Raw genomic sequence first — 14,009 nt, 5'->3', positions numbered from 1 at the left:
ACTTGATTCATTAATGATTTCCTCATCATTTATTCGTTGTCATGGTTCAATGATTGATCAATCCAAAGATTTCTTCATTAACTGATTTCTCGATTCATCGGTTGACTAATACAATGATTTGTTAATTCATCAATTAATTACTTCAGTGGTCATAATATCGATTACTCCATTCATTGATTGACAGAAAGACAATGTTTGATTGACTGAAAAACAATTTTAATTTTTTTGATTTGTTTATCGATCGTTTGGTTTTTAATTATTTAATTGATCTATTAATTTTTGGAATCATTGATTGATTAATTAATTAGTTTCAAACACAATTTTTTTAAGTGATTAATTCATTGATAGATTCTCTGGTTTCATCATTGATCCATTTAATTCTTGATACATTGATTGATGAATTGTTTCATTATTTGTTGGATTGATCAACTGAAATCATTTTATTGTTAGATTGATTGATTTGAAGGTTGCTTAATTTACTGATTGATTGATTAATTGTCTGTTTGACTGATTTGTTTGTTTGTTTACAGTCCCAGCTAGTGTCTGAGGACGTGGGCCCCCATCTGGTTGGGGTGGAGGAGCAGTCCCAGCGCCTGGCGCTGCAGGAGTTGCAGCTCGGCGCACTGGGTGAGACCTCGCGCCGCCTCGCGAGACAGGGTGCTGCGCTCAGCGTACCCGCACAACCGCACACGCTGCTCAAGCAGAGACAGGAACAGCTGCAGGCCGATTACGACGAGTTAGTATTATCGCCACCACACTATTTCTAGGCTCTATTCTGTCACATTACGACAAAATGAACAAAATTTAATTTACTATACTAATTTATTTTGTCTGTGTGTCCCTGTGAAATCTGTTCAATGAACTCATATTTGCTAAAGTAGGTACCTAACTATAAATTATTTTTTCTTTTCTTTTTCCAAATTTCAATTATAGCATCGTGTGTTTTTTATAGTGCTAGTAAATTAATAATTAACTAATTTTGATGACTTGATGCTTGAAGCCTGAATGATCAACTCAACGTAAAATTTGTTCAAATGCTGACAGATCGAGAATCGGCGGTAAACAAGAGAAGTTTTTTTAAGTTGAAAAATAAGAATTAATTGTCTGGTGATAATAAATATTCAAACAATTGGAATAATTTTACTTTTTTTTTGTTTTCAGTCTTGTCGCTGCGGCTAAAGAACGTAAAGCCAGGCTAGAAGACGCAAGAAACCTTTACCAGTTCCTGGAAGATCACGAAGAGGAAGAGAGTAAGTTCATACTTCTTTCACCACTCAAGTGATGCCATCCTAATATGGGTCCTAATTATTGGTGGAACTTGAATGATGGCTACCCAAATTTGGGTGGCACTGCTAATGTCCTTGAATGATATCTACCCAAATCTGGGTGGCACTACTAATGCCCTTGAATGATAGCTACCCAAATTTGGGTAGCACTGCTAATGCCCTTGAATGATAGCTACCCAAATTTGGGTGGCACTGCTAATGCCCTTGAATGATAGCTACCCATATTTGGGTGGAACTGCTAATGTCCTTGAGCGATAGCTACCCAAATTTGGGTGGCACTGCTAATGTCCTTGATCGATAGCTACCCAAATTTCGGTGGCACAGCTAATTTCCTTGAGCGACAGCTATGACATTGAGAATTAAAATGAATTTATAATATTTTTAACCTACCTACAAATATGAGATAACTAGAGATGGCAAAATTTCGTTTTAACTAAAAACGCGTAAAAATACTTATGGTTCGAAAATAGGGCATTTATAAGTTTTCTTTGCGTTTCAAGGTATTTGAAAGTGTTTCCAGTTATTTCTATTTCGCGAATTAACGCTAAAAACGTGATTTTAGCCGTATTTCAGCTAAATTATTCTATTTAGCGAAATAGGCGCGAATTTCGCGAAAATACCGGGTATTCAAATAATATGTGAGAATTTCAAAAAATTGGTATTTACATTACGATTTTTTATAATTTTGTTACTATTTTATGTGTAAATATTTAATATTTTTGTACTGTAGGCTAAAATTGCTTTTTGACATTATACACCCTTTTTGACATTAGAACCCTTGACTCTGTGCAGAAACGGGCGGTCCGTTTGATAGATTCCCCAATCTTAACAAACGGACTGCAATCTTTAGAGCACAGGCGTCAGGTAGGTATGCTGTCCTTGTTCTATCGGTATTACAATGGAAGATGCTCTGAAGAACTAGCGTCATTGATCCCTTCGGCACCGGTGCGTAGTCGGGATACACGCCAAACGCGCGCCCAACATTTGTACACAGTTGACACTTGTCACATGAGAACGGGTCGCTTCTACGATTCGTTCTTAAGTTCAACAGCTCGGCTGTGGAACGAACTGCCGGCCTCTGTGTTTCCTCCCTCCTACAACATGGGACTCTTCAAGACCCATGTTCACTCCTTCCTCTCCACAAAAAGACCCTCCACACAGCATCCCCAAAGATGACATAGGCCCTGGGGGAAATTATTTTCTTCAGGGCCTCCTGTGTGGAGTAAATATAAAAAAAAAAAAAAAAAAAAAAATACAAATTGTGCGAAATAAATTACGCCTTTTGATGTTAATCGCAATCTGCATTTGTTGTGTTTGTGTTTGACCCGTACTTAGAGTTTCCTTCCTTATTAATTTAATATTAAAATTAATTATTTATAATCTTTCACATGGAAATACTTGCAAATGAAGGTTAAACATATATTTTACCAAAAATACTTAAAATATGCGCTAAAAACATTCCAATTGTTAATGCTAAAAAATCTGAAAATTAATGCTAAATTTTGCCATCTCTAGAGATAACCAATGAAATATAGGTGGATTTATCGTCTTTAAACTGCAGTAAGCCCAGCAATCTGTATCTCTAAAGGCATCCATAATCACTTGAATGGTTCAATACTCTCAACACAGCATCGCCAGAGATGACACTCCTATGTGAGGCTGATGTAAAAAAAGTTTGTCCGATGCAATTTGTATCCAAAGTTTTGCCTCAAATCAACTTGTGTCCAATTCTGACAATGGCATTATTGCATTTTAGGCTGGGTGACGGATCGTCAGCGAATCTGTCGCGCCGCCATCACGGCCAAGGACCTACGCGCAGTGCTGAGTCTGCAGCAGAAACACACGGCATTGCGCCACGAGATGCGTGCTCGAGAACGCCACACCGCCAAGGTCACCAGCAAAGGAAACAGGTAACAATTTTTTAATTAACACATTTTATAAGGGTGAAAACGGAGGATCCCATTTGAGAAAATGGATTTAGTTTTTAAACAGTAGTCTAAATGGCTCACCACTGACTTAAAACTTCACTTTATGGAGCCTAATAATTGAGCCTGATAACTAATATCAACTGTTAATGTCTTTTGAAATCAATCGCTAGGTAGCTAATATCAGCTGTTAATGTCTTTTAAAATCAATCGCTAGGTAGCTAATATCAGCTGTTAATGTCTTTTAAAATCAATTGCTAGGTAGCTAATATCAGCTGTTAATGTCTTTTGAAATCAATAGCTAGGTAGCTAATATCAGCTGTTAATATCATTTAAAATCAATCGCTAGGTAGCTAATATCAGCTGTTAATGTCTTTTGAAATGCATCGAAGCGTAAATCCTTCTCCAAAAGTATTTTTAACTCTTGAAAAAAAATCCAAAATCATCAGATTGAAAATGCATTGCAGATTCACCAGTTTTCCGCTTGTACTGTGAGTTTCCAGACCCCCTGTATATTGATATATGTCAGGCTGAAGATAGTGGGAAAGAGTAGGATATGTGGAAGAGGATTACAGGAAGTTCCTGGCTATTCAGATTTGGTCACCAAACATGCTGGCTAATAGTGGCGGCTCGTCTACGAAGGTCTTTTGGTCAAAGACCTCCGAAAATATGCTGCTAATTTAACAAACTACCCGATTATTATTAATTTAATTTTATTATTCGTGCATATTTGTACGGTAATAGCGAGTTCCAGTGCCATCTAGCGTCCAAATGAGAAGCTGCTGTATGTACCTATCGTGGGTCACTTCAAGTTTTATTTGGATAAAACTAAAATAAGCTATCTTCTTTCTTTCTCTTTGCTATACAGACAAAGGAGATAAACACTATCATGTCTGACGTATGCTTAGTATAATACAAAAATTATTTTCGATAGATTTTCAGACATGAAATAAAGAGGTTAAAAACAAAAGTTTTTTATCAGTGCATTTGCGGGTCCAATAAAATGAACATATAGGTACTTTTGCGTTACTTTTTAAGTCTACTGATAAATAATTGACAGAGTTTAAAGTTAATAGGCCTTCGAGACAATGTTTTGTTCTTTGGGGACACTAATATAAACTTGATGAATTTTAATGATCCTGTAGTAAACTCATATGAAAATATTCTTGCAAGCAATTATTTGATCAAATGCATAGACGGTGTGACGCGTGAAGCAATTGTTAGCGGGCGCATAACACAATCATGCATAGATCATATATACGTTAGGTACAGTAACGGGCTTAAACAAATGGACTCGCTATCAGCGTGTGTATGCGAGATTTCCATAGCAGATCACTATATGACAGCCGTTAATATTAAATATGATGTGCAAAAAGAACCATTAAAAAACATGAAAAAGATAACAATTTTGTCCCAAAAACATATTGATAATCACATCCGAGAAATACATTGGAATTCTTTACTCAATGAACAAGAAAGTACCTTTTTGTATCATCAAATTAAAAATAATTTCATTAATTTATATGAAAAAAGCACTGTGTCATTTTTTGAAAAACCAACCAAAAGACCACATGCGATCAAAAAATGGATAACTACAGATATTTTAGAGTTAATAAAAAAAAGGGATTTATTGTTTCGAAGATGGAAAAATTCTCCTTGTAATAAAACTTATGAAAATGAATACAGGTACATGCGAAATAATGTCAACAAATTAATTACTAAAAGAAAAAATTGTTATTTTAAAGATAAATTCAAACATAGTTTCAATAATACTAAGCAAACATGGGATGAAATAAATAAATTGTTGGGAAGAAAAACTAAAAGTAATTGTGATGAAGTCATCTCACGATATGTGTTAAAGGAACAGACGGTGGAAAATGTAACAAACCAATATGTAAATTATTTCTCAGATAGTATAAGCCAAATGTTACACAGATGTGATTTTAAGGCATCCAATGTTAATCAAATAGAATTACCTCACAGTATGTATTTACCAAAGGCAACTCTCACTGAGATAAAAAATATTGTTAAGAAAATGAAAAATTCAAAATCCTTGGGAATGGACAACATAAGAATGTACGACATAAAAAGACATATAGATATTTTAGGACCTATTATAACGCACTTAGTTAATAGACTTATTATAGAAGCTGAATTGCCAAATGATCTTAAATGTGCTATTATTAGACCTATATACAAAGGAGGAAAGCACTCAGAAATAGGAAACTATCGACCTATCAGTATAATGCCTGCACTTGAAAAAATTTTTGAAAAATATATTTCCTTAAAATTAAATAAATACCTAGAAAAATTTGACATTATAGACCAAAAACAATATGGCTTTCAAAAGAAAAAAAGCACAGAGCATTTATTACAGGATTTTTCAAATTATATTAATAATGAATTAAACCATAAAAGACATGTTTTAGTACTATTTATAGATAACTCCAAAGCGTTTGATACAATTGACCCACAAAAATTATTAAAAATCTTAGAAGCAATTGGAATTAGAGGTAACCTACTTAATTTGCTTAAAAATTATTTATCTAATAGACATATATGTGTAAAAATATTAGAAAAAATGAGTGGGAGGAAAAAAATCTGTGCTGGAGTCCCGCAGGGGTCGATTTTGGGTCCAACCCTTTATATTATATTTGTATCAATAATGAAAAAATTATTTAAATATGTAAGACACTTTGTATATGCTGACGACACTGCTCTTGTCATATCTGATGAACAATTATCCATTGCGATTAAATATATGCAACATGACTTTACGTCCCTGATAAAATGGTCACATGACGCAGGTCTAATCATTAATACCAAGAAAACTAAATTGATGCACATACGGTCTCCACATGCTTCATTTCAGATCATGCCTAAAATAATTTCACATAACTTTATATGTATTCATCAAAACATTCTACAGCCATGTATGTGTGAAAGTATTGAACTGGTAAATGAATACGTTTATTTGGGGGTGACTGTTGATTGTCATTTCAAGTGGGATTCACAAATAAACAAAACTTGCAAGCGGCTGAGAGCGATAGTGGGTAGGATATACAAACTAAAATGTTTCGTTCCGGTGAATATTTTAAAAATTATTTACCTATCACTCGCAGAATCAACTTTACGGTATGGTTTAACTACTTGGGGTCACTCTTGTAAAACTAATTTAAACCACCTGCAATCAGTACAAAATTCTATGGTGAAGTTATTAGCTCAAAAACATATTTTTTCACAGAGACGAAACATTTCATTGTTGTATCGAAATTTAACAATATTACCGGTGCAGGCCTTATTATGGTACAAAATATTGATCCAACATATATCTGAGTCTGATTATAAAAGGAAAGTGCAACATGAATATAATACAAGGTTTACAAAGAATGACGGAATGCTTGTTCCAAAATATAATAATAAATACGGACGGCGAACCCTAGAATTTAACGTGCCAAAAATGCTTAACATGTTACCCATTAATATAAAAAATTGCGATTCCACAAATAGATTGAGATATATGCTGAAACAATGGTTACTAAATAGAGATAGTTTATATTAATTTAGTTGTGTTAATTGTATGGTTATAGTAATAATATTATGTGTGTATGTATGTAATTGATCATTAACATCCTGTTGACAAACTGCTTTATTGAAGTTTAACGGGATTGTAACTTGAAAACCAATAAAAAAAAAAAAAAAAAAAAAATACAAATTAAAATTAAAATTTTAACAGGTAAAGATCTTCAAAAAAAAAAATTAATTAGTTATAATGTGTAAATAAATAATCTTAAATTAAACATTACTGTACTACCGGCTTTAGAATAGGTGAGTACCTGCAAATTATATTCATTACGCATTAGCAATACTTATTAACATTTTATATTCATTTTATTTTCGTTTATCCTTCCACTTCTGGACCCCTGGAGCTGCGTCTGCTGGCAAGTGCCATTTCAAAGAATGTTTCGATAGAGAGATACGCCTGGGTTTTGTAGCACAATATTAATGTATCCGTCCGCAATTTTAACCTTTCCATTTATACCCACAATACTCAATGAATGAACTTATTGATTTATATCTTTCCCCGCAGCCTGGTAGAGGAACAGCATCCGAAGAGTGTGGAGATCAGCCGCCGACTGGAGAGCCTGGCCCGTCTATGGGAGCAGCTCCGAGAGCTGGCCGACCTGAGGGACAAACAGCTGAGAGAGGCTGCGGAAGCCTATCAGGTAACTATTATTGCTTTGTATTCTGCGGCTCGGTTATCCAACTACTAGTAACCGCCGTATAGTTGGCCGGTATTCGCATGTTGATTTCAGTAGTACGCTGCGTGCTTAGACTCGAGCGCTAAGCCAAGTACACCGACGTGTTGGGTTATCGTACAGTTCCATATTCAGTTACTATACCGCTGTGTAGCTTGCTAGAGATTACCATTTTACTACTCACCAGGGTTCATTATAGTTGATTTAAGACGTTTCTTAACCTTTCCTTATCTGTGATGTGTATTTACTACACATTGCTTCTAATAACTTTAATAACTCTATAAATATTATATATTCTGGGTTCAGATTTTAGGTGTTCCTCCGTTATACATTTATGCACTGAATTAAAAAAATAATATATTACATATTTTTCAAATTCAATTAAAAATCAGAGTTGTTTGTTTAAAATCGGGAACAAATACACCAATACAATCAACCGTGTGATACTAATACGCGAAGAGTGTGCGAGGAAATGACACGCTATTGATGTCTCGCTTTAATTCGCTATGCATGGGAAAATGCAAAGATATTAGAAGAACGAGATATGCTATGTTGGCCGCCGGACCGTAGGCGGAGTACTACCTAATTAGGGTACTTTGAATACTATCGGGACGTGTACGCACAGAAATCTGTTCTATGTATTAGTGCGGATACCTTAGCGTAAGCGAAGGTGTGCAGTAGTATTGGTGAACAAAACCGGCGACACTGGGCACAACAATTCCACACAGTATGAACTGCTCATAGCATATCTCGTTCTTCTAATATCTTTGGGAAAATGAGACATCCACACTTCTGCAGTTGTAGTTTTTGATTTAGACCATCGATACCTACGACCGCACAGCTGTGTTTGTGCCAGCCGCCAGCCGCTAGCCAGTTGGCCGCGAACCGTCGTTAGATGTGGACCCCTCGCACGTTTCTTTAGTATCTGTCAATGGTTTTTTCATGTTTTCAGCAATTAAATTACAATTATTATCACTTTTGATATAAAATATAATAAACATAATCGATTAGCTATGAATATTCATATTTTTCCGATATTAAATCGCTTATTTTGAGATGTGTATTGACTACACAGCACCGGAACGCGTATTTTTTAAAGCGCAGTAAGGGAAAGGTTAAAACAACATTCATTTTTTGAGCTCTCTCTCGAAAACCCTAAAAAAATAATTTTTGTGGGTTAATTTTTGTATAAGTTTAATTTATGTAACTAATGCGTTATTTGTTGGCAATATGGAATTTGAGTAAAAAATATATTTATATAGATCAAAAACATCGATTCTGAATATGCTTACATATTTCTATATTTTTACTCTCAGAATTAATAAATCGTTCTTGAAAAAATGATTTAAAAGCTTTTCTGTGTATACGCTCCATGATTGGTGGAATGAAATCTCCGTGTTATGTTTGTACAGTGTAATAATGTAACATCTCTTTCTGTACCATGCGTACTTTGATAATAAGAGGGAGATATGGCTATACAGTTGGTATTGTATTGTGTAGTTAGGTTGATCTAAGTTTTTGAGATGATTTGTGTTTGATCAATTATAAAATACATCAGTTGGAGAATTAATTTAATTTAATTTATACCATTATTTAAGATTGAATGTGTATGTTGATAATATTTTTTTAAAAAATGTATTTAAAATTCTTATTCCAGTTCTACGCAGACGCGAACGAAGCCGACTCCTGGCTGAAGGACAAGCTGTCACTGGCAGGCTCCAGCGACCTTGGCAGCGACGAGCCCAGTGCGCAGGCGCTGCTCAGCCGCCACCGTGCGCTTTCTGGTGAACTGCAGGCGTACCGCACTGAGCTCGCCACGCTCAACGCGCAAGCCGACCGCCTTCTCAAGCAGGGCATCGACTGTCTGCAGGTGAGATTACTAACTTACTCTAATCTAATAGTTTTTTCTTTGTTAACACATTTCATTACATACCCTTGTCTTACACTTTAATACTTGTCTTATAACTTCCCTTATCCTTCACTTTTACTTTCCTTAACTTTCTCTTACCTGTCACTAGCCCTAAACTTACTCTTCCCTTACTTTACACTTTCCCTTACCTTACACTTTCTCTACCTGTCACACTTTCTCTTACCTGTCACTAGCCCTTTCCTGTCACCTTCCCTAAACAAGTCTTTTCTTTACATGAACTTTACCTAACCTTACATTTTTCCTTTAACATAAGCTTTTGTTTAACACACTTTACCTTACCTTCACTTTCCCTTATGCTACACTTTCTCTAATCTGATACTTTACCTTATCTTAAAGTTTACTTTACCTTACACTGCATTATGTATGCATTATAATGCAAGGTAGGGAAAGTAGGGAAAGGTAGGGAAAGCCAAGATATATCTTGGCTTTCACTAACCTTATACTTAACCTTATTGTACACTTTGCCGTATCTCACACAATGTCTTTCCTTACACTTTATCGTAACTTTCACCAATATTACACTTTTTCTTGTTGTATCTTTACCTTAACTCAACCTGACTTAACCGGTCTCTTTACATTACATATAAACATTCCTTTATCTTTGACATTACTTAATCTCACACCTTCTCTACCCTACACTATATCTTGTCTTTCACTAACTTTACACTTATCCTTATTGCACTATGCCTTACCTTACACTTTATCTTGTAATTCACTAATCTTACACTTATCTTTGTTATACACTTTACTTTACCACAACCTGACCTAACCTGACTCATTACATTATCACTTTTCAAACACTTACTTACTTAACCTTACTGTTTACCTAACTTACACTAACCTTAACCGTGTTGGACACTTTGCTTAATGAAACGTTATGCCTTACCTTACACATTGTCTTGTCTTTCACTAACTTTCCACTAATCTTTTTGTACACTTCTTTCTTTTGGATTCAAATGAATAAACGGTCAATATGTAAAGTAAACCAAATGCAATGATTCGTTCTTCCTCCAGCTGGCAAGTGAGAATGACTCGACAGCATCGGAAGCAGACGGAGCTGCCCCGGCGGAAGAGTGGGTCAACGAGACGAGATTAGTTCCAACTGAGGTTTGGGAAGAAGAACCGGTGGAGAGATTGGAGCACAGGACTGTCACTGAAGAGAGGAGCGTTCCGCAGGTAATTTATAGTTTTCCACTTACGCAGGAAATATACAGAAAATAGGGACACCCTTAATACGCACACTTAATTTTAAAAATACTTTATTGTTGTCAGATAACAATGAGAAGTAAGTATTTCTGTTTAATAGTTATTTCGTTAAAATTAAAAACAATTGTTAATTGGCGGCCATTGTTATTGATATCAAAGTTTTAAGGTTAGTCCTTTTTCTTCTCTTATTTAAACCAAAATAAGAATCTAACCCTAAAATAGGTTATCAGTTTGGGTTCAAATTACAATTATTCAGTCAAAACATGGCGCAAAATATAAACAATAGAGACATAACATTATTCCCAAACCATCAGAGAAATATTCTTTTATGGACCTCTTGTATTTGGAAAGTTCACAACTGAAAATATCAACCTTGGATAATACGCTATTGTAATTAAAATTAAAATTATCCGTTTTTTTTATGAAATAGCTACTAAAATGCATTATTTTCCATTATCGGAAACTGAAATACTTACTTCTCATTGTTATCTAGCTGATACATGGAATATTCTGTTTTTCATGGAACCGTTTACGACATCATATCCCCTGATAGTTCGTTGTATCTTGTGATGGTTTGTTCCAGGTGAAAGCCCTGTACGCCTTCAATGGCCAGGGCATGACCATGTCCAAGGGTGAAGTGATGTTCCTCATCAACAAGACCAACCCCGATTGGTGGTCCGTCCGCAAGGCCGACGGCACGGATGGATTCGTACCTGCAAACTACGTCAAGGAGGTTGAACCAAGGATTGTACCTGTAAGTTTTTAAACTACTTTTGAATTTTACCCATCAATGTAATATATGTATCATATTTTTCGTAATATAATTTCTTATATTTTTCAGGTGCAAGTGCGTAGACCAGAGAAAGTACGTTCGGTACAGCGCGTCAAGAAGACGGTGCTCACGAAGCAGGTGGTACGCGTGCGTGCGCCGCCTGCCGCACGCAGCCGCAGCAAGGCCGCGCGCCCTGCACCGCGTGCACAGCCCGAACAGGGCGATACTGTCGATACCAGGAGGCAGAGAATCAACACCAGCTATGGTAGGGATGAGTGTTTTTATTTTAGCAGCACACAGTTCACAGTTTCCAAAGCCAGTGGGACTGCGTCATCCTCGGTTATGTTGGAGAGTATATTATCAACTTGATCGATGGCTACCCAGATGTAGTTAGGTGAAATGTAGGTGGATTATATGCTTCTGTATTAATATTTGAAGGTATGATATTAATTAAATAGAAAACTAAAAATGTCCATCACTCGAGTGGTTAAGGCAATGGAAAGATGATTGGGAAGTTGTCACCATTACTATTCATGCCCTGTAAATATATATATGTTTGTTTCATTCCAGAGCGCCTTGTGCAGATGGCCCTGGAGCGCCATGCCGCCCTGGAGGATGCCATCCGTCTGTATGGCTTCTACGGCGACTGCGACGATCTGGAGCGCTGGATCAAAGACAAGGAGAAGCTCCTCAAGGCCGACGATCCTACTGATTCCGTCGACACCGCCAAGAGGAAGTATGAGGTGAGTGTACGCGCCACTTGCTCTACGATTCTCCTATGCTTCAGCTTTACGTTAAATTGTGATTAACTGTACAGGGTAACATCTGGATAACATTTACAGTTCGATCAAAAGCTGAAACGAACAGAGAATTAGCGTTTAAAGGGGACCGTTTACATGTCAAAAACTCGTAGTGGCGGTGATGGTCATTAAAAGTGTCGATAGTCGTCAAATGTGATTGTGATCATGTGTGACGATTGTCAAATGTGGTGGTCATCAAATGCGATGGTCATCAAACGCGATGGTCATCAAACGCGATGGTCGTCCAATGTGATAGTCGTCGAATGTGATAGTCATCCAATGTGATGGTGATCATATGTGATGTTTATCAAATGTGGAGGTAGTTAAATGTGACAGTCATCAAATGTGATGGTCATCAAATGTGATGGTCTTCAAATGCGATGGTCGTCCAATGTGACAGTCGTCAAATGTGATGGTGATCATATGTGATGATTGTCAAATGTGGTGGTCATTAAATATGACAGTCATCATATGTGATGGTCATCAAATGCGATGGTCATCAAATGCGATGGTCATCAAACGTGATGGTCGTCCATTGTGATAGGTATTGAATGTGATTGTCATTAAATGTGACAGTCATCAAATGTGATGGTCATCAAATGCGATGGTCATCCATTGTGATAGTCCAATGTGATAGTCATCCAATGTGATAGTCGTCAAATGTGATGGTGATCGTTTGTGATGATTGTGAAATGTGGTGATCGTACAATTCATAATAACAGTTATTGCAATATATCTTGTCATTTTTGCCATATACATGTATCTAATCTAAGGTAATAAATCAAATATTTACAATATTTTTCGTTTCCAGAAATTTGTGACAGATCTGTCAGCATCCCGATCGCGCTTGGCCCGCGTCCACGCTGGCGTAGAGGAGTTAGCCAAGCAGAAGCACGCCCAACTGGAGCGCGCAACGCAGCGTGCTAACCAGATACAGAGGCAATGGGACAATCTCAACAGGCTGAGGGAGCAGAAAGAAAAGAGCCTGGAGGGCGCATCAACGTAATATATATTTTAAATTACCTTTTTATGGAGCGTAGACGTCAATTGAGAATGCTATCCTTGTTCTGCTGGTATTACAATGCTCCGAGGAACTAGCGTTGTTGATTCCTTTAGTACATAGTCGGGAAACACACCAAACGTACCAAACCAAATGACATTTGTCATATGAGAATGTTTCTTCTAAGATTCGATGCTGTGTTCAACAATTTGGCCGTGAAATGATTTGCTAGCCTCTGTATTTTCTCCTTCACACAGCGTAGTTAGTAATACTAAGAATATGTATGATCTATATCAAGCTTGAACTTAACGTGTTGTTTAACTTTTCAGCGTGGAACTGTTTGAGCGCACGTGCGCCGAGGCAGTGGACTGGATGAGTGAGAAGAGCTTGCAGCTGGAAGGGGCGGAGCTCGGAGCTGACCTGCACACGGTGCGCGCTCTGCAGCGCCGCCATGCGCAGCTCGAGCGCGAACTGGCGCCGCTACGCGATAGGGTCGCGCGCGTTCATATGCTGGCCGACAGGTGCGAAATGCACACACTTTTTCACTGTCATTCAATTATAATTATTTCACTAATATTCAATAGCTATCCTGAAACCAAATATTCTACAACATTAATTTAATAATCGTGTCTTTCTGGTATCCTATATACCTTCTTAGTGTGTATATTATTTAAACCAAACATTCTACAACATTAATTTAATAATCGTGTCTTTCTGGTATCTTATATACCTTCTTAGTGTGTATATTATTTAAACCAAACATTCTACAACATTAATTTTAAAATCGTGTCTTTCTGGTATCCTGTATACCTTCTTAGTGTGTATATTATT

At 36.6% G+C, this 14,009-nt stretch overlaps 1 protein-coding gene across 1 annotated transcript in view; it reads left to right on the top strand.

Annotated features, from left to right (window-relative positions):
• Positions 1-14,009, top strand: part of kst (spectrin beta chain, non-erythrocytic 5 kst) — a 179,625-nt gene that overhangs the window by 81,161 nt on the left and 84,455 nt on the right. Inside the window, exons 12-22 of the mRNA XM_089643731.1 lie at positions 531-736; positions 1,162-1,250; positions 3,043-3,196; positions 7,302-7,437; positions 9,128-9,340; positions 10,415-10,576; positions 11,190-11,360; positions 11,448-11,643; positions 11,949-12,121; positions 12,990-13,180; positions 13,508-13,699. Coding sequence (XP_089499857.1) covers positions 531-736; positions 1,162-1,250; positions 3,043-3,196; positions 7,302-7,437; positions 9,128-9,340; positions 10,415-10,576; positions 11,190-11,360; positions 11,448-11,643; positions 11,949-12,121; positions 12,990-13,180; positions 13,508-13,699 — 1,883 coding nt within the window. The remainder of the gene's footprint in view (positions 1-530; positions 737-1,161; positions 1,251-3,042; positions 3,197-7,301; positions 7,438-9,127; positions 9,341-10,414; positions 10,577-11,189; positions 11,361-11,447; positions 11,644-11,948; positions 12,122-12,989; positions 13,181-13,507; positions 13,700-14,009) is intronic.

This window comes from Hesperophylax consimilis, chromosome 20, assembly GCF_061612785.1.
Source record: "Hesperophylax consimilis isolate HC1 chromosome 20, BYU_Hcon_1.0, whole genome shotgun sequence".
In the NCBI taxonomy this organism is placed as follows: domain Eukaryota; kingdom Metazoa; phylum Arthropoda; class Insecta; order Trichoptera; family Limnephilidae; genus Hesperophylax; species Hesperophylax consimilis.
Note: the sequence above shows the minus strand (reverse complement) of the source record. Positions and strands in the feature narration are given on the sequence as shown.